Source organism: Notolepis coatsorum (genome assembly GCF_963971535.1).
Source record: "Notolepis coatsorum genome assembly, chromosome: 3".
NCBI lineage: Eukaryota > Metazoa > Chordata > Actinopteri > Aulopiformes > Paralepididae > Notolepis > Notolepis coatsorum.
The window spans coordinates 57175807-57193373 of record NC_140167.1 but is presented as its reverse complement, the minus strand read 5'-3'; the positions used below and the strand labels follow the sequence as shown (position 1 = coordinate 57193373).

Sequence of the window (17567 nt, the reverse complement as noted above, 5' to 3'; positions counted from 1 at the left end):
ATTGATTTGCCACATAATTTCGATGATTAGGATGACCGAGGCGAGACAAGATAAAGCAAGAGACCCTCTTTGATAAAGTCATAAATAATCTCGCTACTCCGCCGACCAATCAGCTCAGAAAGTGTGCTAATTGCCCAACCAGAGCTCCGACTTCGATGAATCTCCGCCCCCTTTTACAGTATTAATTTGGCAGCCAGGCAGGCAGGCATGTGTCTACCGGAGTCTGACGTTCATCATCATCATCATCATCGTACAGTTGGGTTACTTACTACGGCCATATCGTCAAAATGGTTGATGCATTCTGCGCCACTTGGAAACTCGTCGATAGCCAGAACTTTGATGACTACATGAAGGCAATTGGTGAGTCTGCTATATGCTTGGAGTGATTATTAGGATAATAAACGACGTGTTATAAATATATGAATATGAATAGATAATAATGAATCGAACAATGCATAATGCTTTTTGAATAGCTTACTTTTGCACATGCATACTGCCGTTAAATATTATATAGGTTATCTCACTTGTAAAAATCACCATCGTTTTGCCTATAATGTTGGTATATAATTAACTGGCATAATTACGGTGTTCTTACAGTGAAGTTTGCATTTTGTACATGATTGTTTGCATTTTGTACTTTAGTTTGTATATGTATAGTGCATGGACTTTATTCTTTTAACTTTTTAACTCTATGAATGAAGCACAATCTCAGGGCTCATACAGAACCAAGCATTTCACTGTAATGTACATCATGTAGGCCTACATGATTTGATTTGAAATCTTTATTTCGAACATGCAATGAATACAAACAAACAATAACAAAAGCAAAACACAACTCAATCTACATGTTCGAAAAGGAGTAGGAAGAAGTATACACTTATTTAATCCTACCCATTTTCCACTACTCAAATGAGTGTAATATTTTAAAACATAAAAAAAATATATATATGTAAAACATGAAAGAAATAAAATAAAAATGTAAACACCCGTGAATATCAAGTCCCTTCCTCATCCCTGTACCTTGTGAACATAATTTCCTTATACATCAGTTTGAATTGTCTCATGTTTGGACATTGCTTTAGCACCACATTTAGATGTACATATACATCATGTACATGTATACCTTATATGTGACAAATAAAACTAAACTTGAACTTGAACTTAACAGGTGTTGATTTTGCCACAAGGCAAGTGGGCAACATCACCAAACCAACCGTTGCGATCAGCCAGGACGGAGACAAGGTGGTGGTGAAGACCTTGAGCACCTTCAAGAACACAGAGATCTCCTCCAAACTGGGAGAGGAGTTCGATGAGGCCACAGCCGATAACCGAAATGTCAAAGTAAGTTATTTAATATTGTGCATAATAATCTGCACTGGACCCTGTTCTGCATTCAATATATCGGCTACAAGATATGACCTCACACTATTGTATGAAAATGAAATATAATGGAAAAATAAAACAGTCGCTTCCTGTGAATTCTGCTCGCAGTCCACACTGACCATGGAGGGAGGTAACCTGGTGCAAGTGCAGAAGTGGGATGGCAAGGAAACCAAATTCATCAGAGAAATGAAAGACGGGAAGATGGTTATGGTGAGAAATCAGTTGACATATGTTGACATAATGAATTCTGGTATACGAGACGCATGCAGTGATCAGTGGAGGGATTTCTTTACCTAATTAATTACAGTTAATAGTATAAAGTGATTGGCGTTATAGGCTAAATTGGTATCACTGTGAAGTCATTACAAACCATTATGTAATGTATCACGTAAAATACATGTTACATGTTTCAATCATAGACCAATTCATTTCAAAAGTGAACTTTTATATAATTTTATATCAGACTCTGTGGAAGATATCTTGATCATTTCTCTCTTACAGACACTGACCTTTGAGGGAGTCCAGGCCATCCGTACATATGAGAAAGACGTATAACTTTCCCAGAGCGGAAAACCAAGCAAATCATCCCAGCACTGCAAATGATGTTTCCATGTTTTGTTTCTGTACTGTGTGCAGATATTTGCACTTCATTCATTGTTTAAATGTGTTAAATGTTTTGGGAATTCCTTTTCTGTGAGACCTTTTTTTCCCTCTTTTTTTTTTTTTTAAAGAAATACAGGAATAGCTTGAAATACTGTTTTTTTAAGGGCCTAAATTGTTTCATACTGCTTCATTGTTTGTATATCACCTGTGACAAGGGGAGAAATAAACTACTTCACTATAAGACGCTTGTTGTCCTAAGTGCTAAGTTACTTAACTCAAACGATCGAGGCTGATCTATTATCATAATTGTTGTAGTAGAGTACAGTCTCTTGCGTGGGGTTTTTATTCTTGCAAATGTCTAGTCTTACATTAGTATCAAAACGTGTCAAGTCTACATAGAGGGTACAATGACGTCTTTGTGATGGGTCAGTCCCAGGTGGCAGCTGGCTGATCAGACTGGGCCAGCAACCACTGTGGTCATTGAACTCATCAAGAGGAACGGCCTGTAGTAACCTCCGGAAGGCAAGGAACAGCAAGGAGTAGAGGGGGTGTTAGGGACGATGATGTCATTTGGCTGAGCTAATCTGATTTAAATTGTGGTGTCATTACGTAGAAGCATCATTCGATAGCTCGGACCAACCGTGTTTGAATGCAGCTGCTGGCATGACAGTCGGTCCCACCCTAAGGACAACGTACAGGATATGGACAGGACGATTTGCATCAATCCAGTATGTCAGTGTATTTCAAAGTCCTTCCTCTATAGTCTGTGTAACGGCCATATGGCAACACGCCATTCTAATCTCCATCTGCTGTTAGAATAGCACTGCTGTGCTTTACAATTTGGACAGAAGAGAAGAGTTTCTTTTTAATCAACATTGGTTTCTCAACTATATCTCCATTTATATGAAACTGGTCATTCATCCTTCGCATCTGCAAAGAACAAGTTGAAGTCTTTCAGCCACCTTTGTGTGCCGTCTAGCCTGAATGCTGGGACTACAAGTGGCCATTCTCCTAATTTCAACACACAGACTTGGCAAGTTGTTGGCTGCCTTTGAATAGACTGTGGCACAAAAAAACACGGTAACTGGAGCGGAACTTATTTTTCCATTGTTGGCTATTGTCCACTGAATTAATTTCAGCCATAATTATCTCTGTATGCTCCACTTATAAAAACTACACTCTGTATACTCCACTTAAAATATCCCCAAATTGCCACTACTAAAGTGTACAGCAAAATCACTTGCACACTCATACCAAAATGCATGGTACTGCAAAACTATATTTAAGTATTTGCTGAAAGGCATACGTATGCCTCATTTGTCTCCCTACAGACACAGCATGTAGCATCAAACCTTACTGTTAACATATTACTCCTCCAGTCACATAGGGGCGAATTCACAAAGAATGGATTGCGGCCGGTAATAGCACATTTAAGAAGTCACATCAAGTAACATTTAAAGGGTAGAAAGTGGGTCACATCTATATGAAAAGAGAGCGGTCATGTCCTTGTGTAGCTCTACATCCAAAGAGACGTGTCCATAGTGTTGTTAGTGCGGCTTCAAGAGGAAAGCTCTGTGGGATTGAAGGCTTCATGTGGAATCTCTGTTGGTGGACCGAGCTGACCTGTAGTAAACCTCCTGGTCTCATTAGAGAAAAGCAGTTTGAACTTGAAGAACTTCCCATCTTTATCTTTATTTCTCTCTCTCTCTCTCTCTCTCTCTCTCGCTCTCGCTCTCGCTCTCGCTCTCGCTCTCGCTCTCGCTCTCGCTCTCGCTCTCGCTCTCGCTCTCTCTCACACAAACAAACAGTGTAGACTAGAGAGTGTGACAGACAGACTCCTTACGTTCTTTTGTCTGCGACAACATACAGTAAGAGTGGTTGGCCTGCCTCAGCTTTTTGGGGTGAAAAGAGAGAGAGAGAGAGATTGTTATTGTTCCAGTAAAATATATTATTTATTTACTGATTTACAACCTTCCTATATATAAAACATGGTTTCTTTCATTGGATTGAAGCTTCATGACTTCCTCCACACTAGATATATGAACAATTAATTATGACCACTTTTAATGAATTTAAAGGTTTTCACCCAACAGCAACAATATTCTTACATTTATATACAGTAGAGAGCCGTTCAGGAAATGTAGGTACAGGTACTACAGGTTATAATATACCACATGATATTACAGGGTACTACAGTATACTACATGGTATTACAGCATACTCCACATTACAGGGTACTACAGTATACTACATGGTATTACAGCGTATTACAGTATACTACATGATATTACAGGGTACTACAGTATTATTGAAGATATAATGTTTGTTTGCAAGGTTTGCTGGAGCCACTTCATCCAGGACGGCACACCCCGGTCAGAGAGCGGACGCAGACACAGAGAACAGTCCTTTCGTATTTTATTAAGGATTCTGTTGTTGAGTAATATCTCAAGAGTGCTTTCCATCCAGGTCGTAGGGCTGGATGGAGCAATCAAAGATTGAGTGAGTGGTATTTTATTTCATGAACGCACTCTCTCACTGGGAAAGCAGACAGCAATGGAACACATGGGCGGCAAGATGGCCGCTGTATTTAAACCCATTAGGACCCCTGGGCTGTCCAGAGAGATGCCAGACTATAAATAATAGGACCCCTGGGCCATCAAAGAAGTGCCTGACTGGAAATAACAATACACAGCATAACAAATAATGGGGAATTTACAACAAGTATACTACATGGTATTACAGCGTATTACAGTATACTACATATTACAGGGTACTACAGTATACTACATGGTATTACAGTATACTACATGATATTACAGGGTACTACAGTATACTACATGGTATTACAGTGTATTACAGTATACTACATGATATTACAGGGTACTACAGTATACTGCATGGTATTACAGCGTATTACAGTATACTACATATTACAGGGTACTACAGTATACTACATGGTATTACAGCATATTACAGTATACTACATGATATTACAGGGTACTACAGTATACTACATGGTATTACAGTATACTACATGATATTACAGGGTACTATATACTGCATGGTATTACAGCGTATTACAGTATACTACATATCACAGGGTACTACAGTATACTACATGGTATTACAGCGTATTACAGTATACTACATGATATTACAGGGTACTACAGTATACTACTATTAGTGTATTACAGTATACTACATGATATTACAGGGTACTACAGTATACTGCATGGTATTACAGCGTATTACAGTATACTACATATTACTGGGTACTACGGTATACTGCATGGTATTACAGCATATTACAGTATACTACATGATATTTAAAACACCTATTTTCTGAAGGCTAAAACACTTTTCCAGTGTATTGGAACATGGTGAGAGGACGCAGCACAGTGCTACTGTAAGTGTCTCAATACTAAAGCCATCAGATCCAGTTCAAATGATGGCCTGTACGCCTGTATTCTTAACCCAAACGGTGCATGCTTCCGCATTCCCGTTTTGCGCTCTGATTGGCCACTGATGTTTCTGGTCGGTTAAGCTTAGGCACTCTTTCGAAGTTGGTTAAGGTTAGAGTTTGTCTGAGCATGGCGATAGAACGGTTAGGGTTAGGGTTTGCTGCTGGTCGAGGCGGAAATGGGCGCGTCGCGTGATTGGGCGCACATGTCACATGACCAGAAACAAGATATTAAATTATGGATGAGTTCAAACTTTCTCAACTTAAATGAGCGCAAAACAGAGATAATTTTATTTAGTAATGATTCACCTGACCCTACAGCCATTGCCCTAGGCCCCCTGGGCTCAAATATCCGCTCCTCTGTCAAAAACCTTGGAGTAATCTTCGACAGAAATTTTAAATTTGATAAGCAGGTTAGTTCGGTGGTCAAAACTAGCTTTTTCCACCTCAGACTCCTAGCCAAGACCAAACCATACCTCTCCCAGAAGGATCTGGAGAGGATGATCCATGCCTTTATCTCGACCCGGCTGGATTACTGCAATGCGTTGTATATCGGCATTTACCAGTTGCTGCTTCGTCGCCTGCAACTGGTACAAAATGCGGCTGCCCGCCTACTTTCCGGTACCAGGAAACGTGACCACATTACACCAGTTCTGGCTTCTCTCCACTGGCTCCCCGTCCGTTTCCGTATTGATTTTAAACTTTTACTGACTGTTTTTAAAGCACTACACGGGCTGGCTCCACCGTACCTAGCTGAGCTCCTACATCACCCCACCCCATCCAGAGCCTTAAGGTCTGCTGACCAGCTGCTACTGGAGGTGCCTAGGACCAGGCTAAAAACCAGGAGAGATAGAGCCTTTGCTGCTGCTGCCCCCAGACTCTGGAACAGCCTCCCCCCACATAAGATCTGCCCAGAGCCTGGAGGTTTTTAAATCCTTGCTCAAAACACACCTCTTCTCCCTGGCCTTTGACCAGAGCTAGCCCAGCATCTATACATGACGTCAGCTGTCACTCTGCACTTTTTATCAAATTTTCTTGTCTCTTTTATTGCACTTTGCCCTTGCTTTCCTATATGTACTGTACTCTACCTCTTTTTCTAGTGTATTTTTATTGCATTGTATGTGTTTTTATCATGTTGTGAAGCACTTTGGTTTGGCTGTTAGTCATTTGTAAACGTGCTATACAAATAAAACTGACTTGACTTGACATGACCAGAAACGTCAGTGGCCAATCAGATTAGCAAAACGCATGAACCATTTGGGTTAAGAATAGACGCACCAATGTTTAAATAGGGCCTGGGTATAAATACAGTGAACCCGTCCTTTAACTGTAAAGAATGTACCTGCAAATATGTTTCTTGAACCTTAAGGTAAAACCCTGACACGTGGCCTTACAACTATTACTGCATACAGTATAACATACATACATAACATGCAACACTAACCCATCAATCTCTATACATTCCTTGCACATACACCCACATGCACACACTCACTTTAAACTAACCTTTAAAATCCACTTTAAACACTTGCAACACTCATTTTTGCAATTTGCTATTTTAAAAGATTGCATTTTTGTACCTCATTGTTTGCATTTTGTACTTAATTTTGTATAGTGTTTGGACTATGTATGAAGCACATTCTCAGGGGGCTCATACAGCAGAACCAAGCATTTCACTGTAATGTACATGTACTGTATGTGACAAATAAAACAACTTGAAACTTGATGGTAATGTCTACACAACTCCACACTCACTATTGCCAATGCCATCCACTGTGAAAATAGCTGTGCTACACATTCTATTGTGTGTATGTCATGTTCACAAAGATAGAATACATACAAAGGTATTACTTGCATTAATTTATTGATGTCAAAGTAGTAGGCCGACTCGTTAACATAAAAGCAGAAGACAACAATTGTATTGGTAATTTCTCAGGGGTAATTTCTCATTGTAACTCTATTTACAGGGTGAGGTTACACTGAACATAATATATAATTAATTATACAGTATATGCATCAGCAAAATCTGTCACAACAGAAACGTTATTCCTGTATAATAAGTCTTCTATAACTTTAGTTAAAGCTAGACTATATGGAAGATTGGCACCTGTGGCCCAGAGAGGTAAATGCACCAAAGAGAGAACGGTCCATTTCTTCAAGCAAGGTAACTTTCTTACACTGTTTTACATGTGTGTAGTTCACATTTTATGTTCTAGAAATGAGACAGTATAGCCTTGTATGGATTGCGCGGGACTGATCGTGCCTGCCCGCGTCGAAGAGTTTCTTTGCTGTTGGGAGGGTTTTCTCTTGTTCAGTCCAACTCGGACCAAATCTGTGATTTAGGCTGATTTAGGTTGCCAATATGAAACCAATATGAAGAAATTCAATAGTGCAGGTTTAACAGATTTGGTGCTGCCAGTTGGCCTGCATATTAGAGAGGGGTTTCAAACTCTGAAAAAAAAACATACTGACATGACAAGAACATTTGAAAGCAGAAAACAATAACACTCACTCACACAGTGGTTCAAACTGTCAAACTCCACACTAATGTACAATGTGTTGAACACTTCAATAATCTAACATATTTGTATTGCATATAAATACTGTAGCCAATTAAGGTAACTCTGTAGACATTATTTAGTCCACACCCCATAATCAGGGAATTGTAAAACAATTCAAAAGTTCAAATTAGAAATATGTATATATATTATATCTTATAATGGTTATTGAGGAACGCAGGATTTGTTCCACTGGCATCTGTAAAGCCTTTAAACACAAAATAAGTGGACTTAAAGGATTAGTAGAGTCAGCATTATGCGTATGCCACAGGCTGTCATACTAACTGCTCTAAACAGCATATATAGCAAAATGTAAAGATCCATTTAGTAAACAACAGCTGGTACAGGCTAAATGAGAAATGCCATTGCAAATCCCAGATCTTGTACCAAAAACGTGACTTATTCTGCAACAGCAAGTAATTAAATAATGTGCTTAAATAAATAATACTTAAAATATGTAAATGTTACAACATTTAACTTAACTTTAATATAATTTGACAACAATATTCAGGCTGTCAAATAAGAGAAGTTGATAAAAAGGAGTTGACCTGCTATCCATAGCCTACTACTCCATAGCCTATCTTCTCAGAAATGTCTAAATAATGATTTTCAAATCCAATCCAATGGTGTTAAAAATCACTCTGAAATTGTATACACTTGCTGTTACATGGTATACATTTATGGTATTATAATGATTGTACATTTACAATTGTCATTCTTATGAGCATCATTATTGTTATATATAAATTAATCAAATATATTATTATAAATATAAAAATACTGTAAATATTATTGTACAGCATGGATTGTATATACATTTAAAATGAAATGATTTCCCTTGAGTGATGCTCAAGCTGTCATGGAAACCCATTCAAATGTTTTCTTAAAAACATAAGAAACAATGTCTTATGTTGTCCACAAATCACCCACTGACCAATGTTGTTGACAAAAGCCTTTTTGGTCTATCAATGAATAGCTGTTAGCAACAGCAGACATCCATTCTAAATGTCATCAGTCATTTAATGTCATTTGTATGTTCCAGTTCAATATCATTGATTACAGTCTAGTTGTAATCCAGTGCAAAAAAAAAAAAAAAAGACTTGCTCCAAGTCATATCAACACAAATGGGTAACGCCGAATTCAGATGTCTTCAGTAGAACACTTAGAAGAGGTTATCACACGATTTACAGACCAGTGGAATAACACTTGTCCAACATGTGATTTGCAATACTAAATCCATCTTGATGTACTATGATTCATCTTGATTGACTAAATTCATCTTGATTCAAACGTACCCACTGGGAAAGTAGTTGATCTCCAACCTCATTCTGAGAGATCAGACAATGCAATGCTTGTGTAGCATCCTTAACAGAATGAGGATCAATGTACAGTCATGGATGGTTTAGATATACTGTATATAAGACTTCAACATGGCACCAGGCGTGATTCCCTCACGTATGCCTTGCGGTGGTCCATGTGTTCACACCTCGATAAGAGGTCTTGTGTTGTTGATCTGAATGTTTGGGAGCTCTCATAGACAGTGCATGGTCATTCCTTTCTAGAACGTTCTAAAAACAATACATATATAAAAGACGAGATGTTGGTGCTAGAGGAACAAAATTAGGACACTTTGCCTTCGACAAACAGCTTTGATTCCTCGTGTCCAAGTTACAAATATAGACAGGAAAAATAATTAAGGAAAAAACTGAAAAAAGCAAAGTGGCATAAACATAAATTAAGCAATTGTATCAACAATGGAATTATCATCTCATTATAAATGCCAAATTGTAATTGAAAGAATCATTGAAAGAAAAACGGGGCATTAAAATACTAGTACCATTATTGGCTTGTGTGATAAAAGTCTCAGTGAAGTAAAAAGCTAAAAGGACACTGATGTGTGAGCTTCAGATAAAAGTCCCGCTTTAAACCACTTTTCAAGTAACTAAAGAGTTGGGGCGTTAACTTATATTAACCTTGGAGAGGTAAATGCAATCAGCATTTGTACCCCAACATACAATGTAGATTTGAAAGTAATTATTTTGAAAACATGTAAGATGTGTAAGAGGTTACATTTAAACTGGTACTGTCGAGATATCAAGAAGAATTGAATTAATTATTAATATATTACAGATACTTTGCACATATCCATGTAAGGAAATAATTGAATCATCACAAAGCCAGAAAATACAAATATAAATTGTTACATTAGAAATATTGGAGATGAGTACTGTACATACAGTATCATCTTTTCAAAACAACTCAAGAACAAAATAATAATACATATAAAATGAAAGGAATGACACTGGCTGCCTGTTAGCTACGAGAGCTCAACCAATGTTGGAAAACAGAATAATAACCGTCTGTCACCAAAAGCCACCTGTTCTCTCTCGTCCAGGGTTTTCCATTGAAGACCAGCGCTGGGCGGCCAGCTGCGCGTTAGCAGCAGAGAGGGTCGTGACTTGGCCTTTTACGGCATTAGTAAATAGATTCAACACTAAAAGCGTTGTCCCAACTCGTTCCGTGGTTTTCTTCAGAGTCTTTAGAGTTCTATGGTGAACTGAAGCCTCACAGTTGTGAAGGCGAGAAGGCGTAGAACGGATACTGGGCCTCGTCCTCTTCCACGAAGAAGCACTGGAAGTAGGGCATCTCGTCTGAGGGAGAGCAAGGCACAGTCAATATTAAAGGTGCTATAGATAACATTTTATGTAGACTAGTAATAGTAAAACAAATGAATACATCCACAGATCTTTTAGAAAGGTGCGGAATAAAAGTATTGCTTTTCCCCCCGAAAACGATTGAGTAATGAATTTATCATTTAAAAAACCTTTGCAGGTCCAAAATGAATGGGTCTCATTCCCCAAAATGTTCCAAAGAGTTATCTTGGAAGACTTATCTTGGAACCGACTGAGACAGAATCAATGACAAGTTCACTCTGAGTCCCGAACGTGCTGGTAATATGTCTTAAGTGGCTCAAACGGTCGCACCTGTGATATGATCCGATATCTGCTTGGAAAATGACACCATGTCTTAAACTCGAACGCGAGTTCCCGTCTAGGTCATTTGCATACAAAACAACGCCTCCAGAGCTCCTTATAAGGCAAAGTAATGATGCAGCCGGTTAGAAAATGGATGCGGAAGTGCCTTGCGAGTCTGCGGCAGTGCCGTCTGGGAGAAATGCAAGTTGCAACCCATCGAAATGAGATTAGATTAATGTATTGTCATCATATATATACAGCTCGTGGTACACCTGCCGCAGCGTGCACGCACGCCCACACACACACACACACACGCGTGCGCAGTACTGTAGCCTACAGCTTAATGAATGAACGCAGTATATGCTTATTATTCCATTAATGCCTGCGTAATGAATGAACGCAGTATAGGCTTATTATTCCATTAATGCCTACGGCGTAATGAATGAACGCAGTATAGGCTTATTATTCCATTAATGACTTGTTGCATTAGGATTTAGTAGATACTATATGCTCTGCCCTACGTACAGTATAGGTACAGTCTGTATACATATATACTGTATACAGACTGTACTTATACTGTACGTAGGGCAGAGCATATATATATAGTATCTACTAAATCCTAATGAAAGTAACTAGAATATATTAAGCCTATACTGTTCATTCATTAGACACGTCGTAGGCCATACTGGCGCACACAAGACTTGTTATGGAATATTAATGCAATCTATTTCCATGTGATTAGCTTTAGTTCTTATTTATTTATTCATCCACTGTCATTTCAGTGTTGGTGTATAGGCTATATAGTGTATTTCAATATAAGTTTAATTGATTAATGATATATTCGAAGGAATGCAGGTTTATATCAAACAAAGGTCTGTCCCATTGTATACCATTAAAACAGATATGTAACAAATAAGAAATACAAATTCCACAGAAGGCATTAAATAATTATTATTTTCAATCATTTCACAATAATTGCATAATTGTGTTTGAATATCTGAGTAATTAAAGTAATTATACATTTGTCCAAAATAGCTGGTTCAGATATGATTAATCCAGCTGCCCTGTGATCAGATAAATCCATATTATTTATTTTTCCGACATCAAATGCGTAATTTCTTATCGTACAAATATTGTCATATTTATTTTAATTATGATTAAGTAATTAATTCCAAGGAGGCCTGTAGCGTTGACATGAAGGAATCACTATGAGAACACTGTCAAGTTAATAAAATTTTCAATTAGTCAATCAATCATAAGTGTGCTCCTCAGCACTCTTAAATCTGCTCTCAGCCACGCTCAAATCTGATCTCAGGAAAATTTGGGGAATCGCGCTACCAGCCCTAATATGTCTTAAATGGGCAGAAATCTGCCTAAGAGGAAATTTTTGGTCGTAAATCCGTTCGGGAATGAGACCCAATGTTTACATATTGCATGCATGTATCCCCCCTACTTCCCATTTCCCCACGTGGAATGCACCTGATTGGATAAAATGACATGCTGGTGCTCTAGTGTGACATCTAGTGGCTGAATGTTATCTATACTATAGTACCGTTAAGAGTCTGAATGCCAGTTTTGCATTTATTTATAACACGCTTCTATGATAAAGTAAAGGGAATTTATGCATACCTTCCATGGCAAAGGTGTCAAGTGTTATATCGGGCTCTGTTGACCAAAGAAAAACAATGTTATTCATAATTCATCAATGTCGTTTTTTCTTAATCTTTAAATGTTCAACTTTAAACATAATCCTACCTTTTGTCATCTCTTCTTTGGTAGCCTTCTTCGCAACAGATTTTTCTATAACAAAAACATAACAGGGATAATTGCCAACGGATAAATCATGTATCTAGTTAATCTGTCTTGTAATCTCAAAAGTGAATATATCTTATTAGTTAAATCTAGTTAGATACCTTTTTTCACAGGCTCCTGTTTCTCCTTAAGTACTCTATCCTCTGTAAATAATGACAAAGCAGTTTAAAAACATATCCATGAAACCATGTCATACCTTCTTATTGCCCTCAACAGTGGTTTATCATGTTATTGTCCTCAATAAAAGCACAGTATACTCCCTGCTTATATGATGCAATTGTTCAAAAGCTGGTTGATCGCATACTGTACCTTTCTTCACTGCTGCAGATTTGGCCTTTTCTTTTGAAACCTCAGGCTCTATTTCATAAATGCAAAATGTATATCAGAGAGCAGGATACCACCAGCTAATATTGTTTCATTACACTAAAACAAAGCCAGGCAAGAGCTGAGGTATAACCACTCAAAATTCTGGATCAGTAATGTGACACCTGTACTATTATTCTTTATCAACCTCTGGAGTTGCTATAATGGAGTGTGTTTTTGTTAAATGTGTCCTTTTTAGTTGATCTCAGGATGAATGACATAATGATTGTTGTGATATCATCCAAAAATACCTGCCCAGCAACACCTTAGCATGTTGAGCTGATACTGATCTACAGTGTTAATACCCAAGTATGCTTATTTACACTATCCTTTGACCTTTTTCTTGTAGCCTCATAATGACATATTGAAAGCTTGTTCACCCAGATAATCCCATGGTTCAGATGGAAACAAATCGTACCTTTCTTCACAGTGGTTGGTTTAACATTCTCTTTAGTGGACTCTGCTACTGTATGGTGGTAGAGGGAGAGAAACACATTCAACACAATCAATATTGAGCAGAGTTAACATTTAAAATGCCCAAGCAGCTCATATATTTTTCAAAGTTCTCAATCAAAAAAGCATGGGGCTATGAAGCACATGGACTCTGCTGAAGGCTTGGAAGCTGTGGGATAATACTAATACAATCTATATAGCACATTTACAGTGCTCAAAGACGCTTATATACCAAGGCTGCCGCCTCCTATTTGATTAGTCGATTAATAGGTACATTTGGTCTTAGTCAACTAAGCTGATTCGTTGTTTTTAAAGGGATATTTCCCTTTGCCCTATGTCTTACTCAGTGATGATGATGTTAGGGCTAGGGTTCCAAAAATCAGAACTATCCCTTTAATGCCCCCCCCCCCCCCCCCCCCCCCCCATGCTGAATTTGTTATTTTCTAAAAGGTAATAACTTTAAGCACATCTTTGGTCTATATAACTTATTGTCAATGTCAAGTATACTATTATATACTTATTGTTTATGTGTCTTGTAAATTATGGGCTGAGCATACACCTGTATGTAAGACACGAAAATAAAAAACATCAAATCAAAATCAAATCAATCTTTGGTATAAGCTCTAGATTTTAAGAGGTCCTTCTGCATGATTGCACGCAGGAAACACAATTTTACAGATTTGTCAATTAATTCAACTAATCAATAAGTACAATTAGTTAGTATCAATGGACCTATCTCAAACACTGCCCTTTTTTCTTGATCCTCCAATCACAAGTCTTGCTGTCTGAGGGAGGGCAGGGCCTGATATAGTTAAATTAGTTACAATAACTATGACTAAGAATGTATTTATGCATATACATAGTTACATACCTCTATTCGTAAGCGGTCTTGCAGCCTTTTCTCTGAGTAATTCTAGTTCAGAAAGAAATATATTATATTTCTCACAAAAATGAAATACAAAACTCCCAAATCATCATTTTTTATTGTTCCTATTGTGATTTGCAATCAGTCCACAGTAATGTGATGGCAGGGAGAACAATTAAAGGCATTGAAAGCATCTGATTGGCTTACCTTTTCTAGTTAGTGGCACTGTGGCCTCTTTAGGCGCTGCAGGTTCTACAATGTAACAAATGAGTGTTAGTACATACATATAGAAATATAATCAGAATTTTTTTAAATAAAATGTTTAAAATGAGTTATGGCCTTCTCCTTAGGAGTCTCTGTTTTTTAAATACCTTGTTGGTCAATAATACATAGAGCATTACAGCTGAAGCTTCAATGAGTTACATTTGCATTTAGTAATTTTAGACCCTTTTATCCAAAGCGACTTACAAATTGTGAACAACAAGTCAGCAAAAGGGTAAATGTTATTGTTTTTCAAACAATGTCGAACTTGAGTGTTACACTCTGAGTAGTATATACACAATAGTATGGTAGGTAGTAGTATAGGTATAGTAGCATATAGCACATAGATACCGTAATTCCTCTAATAGTAACCGGGTCTCAAATACAAGCCGGGTCTCTATTAATGGCCGGGTGCGCTCTTGAGCTAAGCAATTATAAGCCGGCCTCCTAATACAAGCCGGGTTACTAATATACTGAGCTGCATACTGAGCTAGTTACTTGATTTCACTTTGAAAACGTTGAAATGACCAGTGACCACCTGTAATTGCACTGTTTACTATTTCATACAGTACTTGGTTTCAATAAATGAACCCAGTACATTTTACTGGGTTCAAACTGACACAAAATGTTGATTTATTCATTATGATCCGTTTGAAAATTTGAAATATAGGCCTCCCTCTTATAATATACAGGCCTCCTCCTAATACAAGCCTGGTACCCGCTACAGTTGAAACAAATACAAGCCGGGGTTACTATTAGAGGAATTACGGTAGTATAGTAGGCATATACGTATTAGGGCTGTCAGTTTATCGCGTTAATTTGATTAATTAATTACACAGCAAATTATCGCAGTATTGAACATTTACTATTTTTTTTTTTTTTTTTATCTCATTCATTCCATAAGAACATAGAATACACATTTACAGACTCTTTTTTAATATGGTCCATTTGCATGTTCTTGGTACAGTATCTGATTCTAGGGACATCTATGGATCTCAGGGAATGTATTCCCATGTCAGAAATACTTCTGTTACTATAGGCTTGAGTAAATTGTAATGAACCAAATGAGAATATCAATCAAATAAAAAAAATCTTTGACTGTGAATAACACCATGCTAAAATTGATCAGACCTGAAAAATCTAAGCAAATGAATAAATGGAAGATGATTAAACAGAAGGTTTTATAGATACAGTACTGAATTCTGCCATCCGGACACATGCCATTTGAAATATGATTATAGAATATAGAATATCAGGCCTAAAATAGTTATGCGATTCAAATGCGATTAATTAGATTAATTAATTACAAATCCTGTAATTAATTAGACAACCACCTGCCAATAATTTGCTTTTGTGAACAGGTTTTGAGTCACATATGCACAGCTCAATAACAACAATGTTCTACTTTTAAGTAAACAATGCAAGCCTTAGGCCAACAGTGGCACTGGTATAAGTGCAGGCTGAGGTTAAAGAAACGTGTTCACAGAGAAGAAAATAGAGCCAGAATGGTTAGAAAGAGTTCAGGGTTAGAAATTCTAGGTCTATCACGGCAGTCAAATACTTCATCAGTACCTTTCTTAGCAGGTTTGCGCTTTTCTTTGCTGGTTGTTACTGCATAGGACATTTATTTGATTACTAGAAGAACTTAATATACTGGCACACAGTACTGTTCACGATAACCAACATCAACACATTTTAAATGATTGTATTATATTTATTATGTATATCTAAAATCCTTTCTATAAAATAAATCAGCTGATGCATTTCATGATGTACTGGGCCAGTATTCCACTCTTGCCTTCCTTCACAGGTGCTGCCATGGCTTACCTTTTTGGCTTTTCAGCTTATATGTATATACTGTATGTTGAGTATATGAAGCTATCTCTAGTATACCAGACACAAAGTATCCAAGTACACAAAGAATTACAGAATAGGAAATGTACCTTTCTTCTCAGGTGCTGGCTTGGCCTCTTTTGGAGCTTCTGGCTCTATGATACATGAAAAAGATATCTGAATTAGAAACACACACACATAAAACAGACAACATGATATGAATAACATACCAATATCTGCACTATGGACACAATGAAATTCATACCTTTCTTAGCAGGTTTGGATTTTTCCTTTGTTACTTCGGGCTCTGAAACAATCATAAGAAAAAGGAATCTGAAATCTACAAAAGCTAAGCCAACCACAACACTGCTTGCATTAATCCTTAACAATAGGTACCACTAACTACTGAGAGACATTATTGTTGTTGTTCATATTGAAGGAAATCGAGGTTTTTCAATGTATGTAATGTATATTGGGGGAGATGACAGCATCTAAAGGGGCCAGGTCAGAACGGTAGCAGTCAGTGTTACCAGCAGCGAGCAGGGTGTCTGCATTCCATCAGGCACACAACAACTGATAAGAACAGCAGTAGGCACAATGGTCAGAGAGAGAGGTTGACATGAATGAAACAGACCTTTTTAATGTGTGTTAAAGGTTAAAAGCAGTTACCATGACAGCGCGTCACATGGCAACCAGAAAAGGGGCGAGGCCGTCGTTGCTATGACGAAGATCATATAACTAAGGTTTCTTCAGGGTAAGGGCAGACTAAGAGACGATCTAGACACGAAGCTGACGCAAGCGGATGTTGATCAGAGACTTTGAAACGGCTCCCTCCTCCCCACGCAAGGGGGGGGGGACTGACGTGGCACGACAACCATGAAGGCTTTTGGATAACAGCTAGGCCGCGACGATCACCGAGCGGGGTGAAAGGAGAGATCATTAGAATAATGAATTTAGTTTTCTTCCAAAGACTTTTCAAGGACAATACAGAATTGGTTTCC

The 17567-nt window shown here is 37.8% G+C and overlaps 2 protein-coding genes across 2 annotated transcripts; one reads left to right on the top strand and one right to left on the bottom strand.

Moving 5' to 3' along the window:
* The first annotated feature begins 249 nt into the window (after positions 1–249).
* Positions 250–1972, top strand: fabp7a (fatty acid binding protein 7, brain, a). Its single transcript, XM_084309446.1, has 4 exons — positions 250–360; positions 1169–1341; positions 1492–1593; positions 1885–1972. The coding sequence occupies exons 1-4, from the start codon at positions 288–290 to the stop codon at positions 1936–1938; spliced, it is 402 nt and encodes a 133-aa protein (XP_084165572.1). The 5' UTR covers positions 250–287; the 3' UTR covers positions 1939–1972.
* Positions 1973–10448: 8476 nt separating this feature from the next.
* LOC311225006 (uncharacterized protein) lies at positions 10449–16959 on the bottom strand. Its single transcript, XM_084310194.1, has 11 exons — positions 16832–16959; positions 16677–16721; positions 16306–16344; positions 14680–14724; positions 14479–14520; positions 13573–13620; positions 13101–13148; positions 12893–12934; positions 12735–12779; positions 12609–12644; positions 10449–10655 (listed from the first exon to the last, which is right to left on the bottom strand). Exons 1-11 carry the CDS (start codon positions 16884–16886, stop codon positions 10570–10572), a joined length of 531 nt encoding a protein of 176 aa, XP_084166320.1. The 5' UTR covers positions 16887–16959; the 3' UTR covers positions 10449–10569.
* Between the last annotated feature and the right edge of the window lie 608 nt (positions 16960–17567).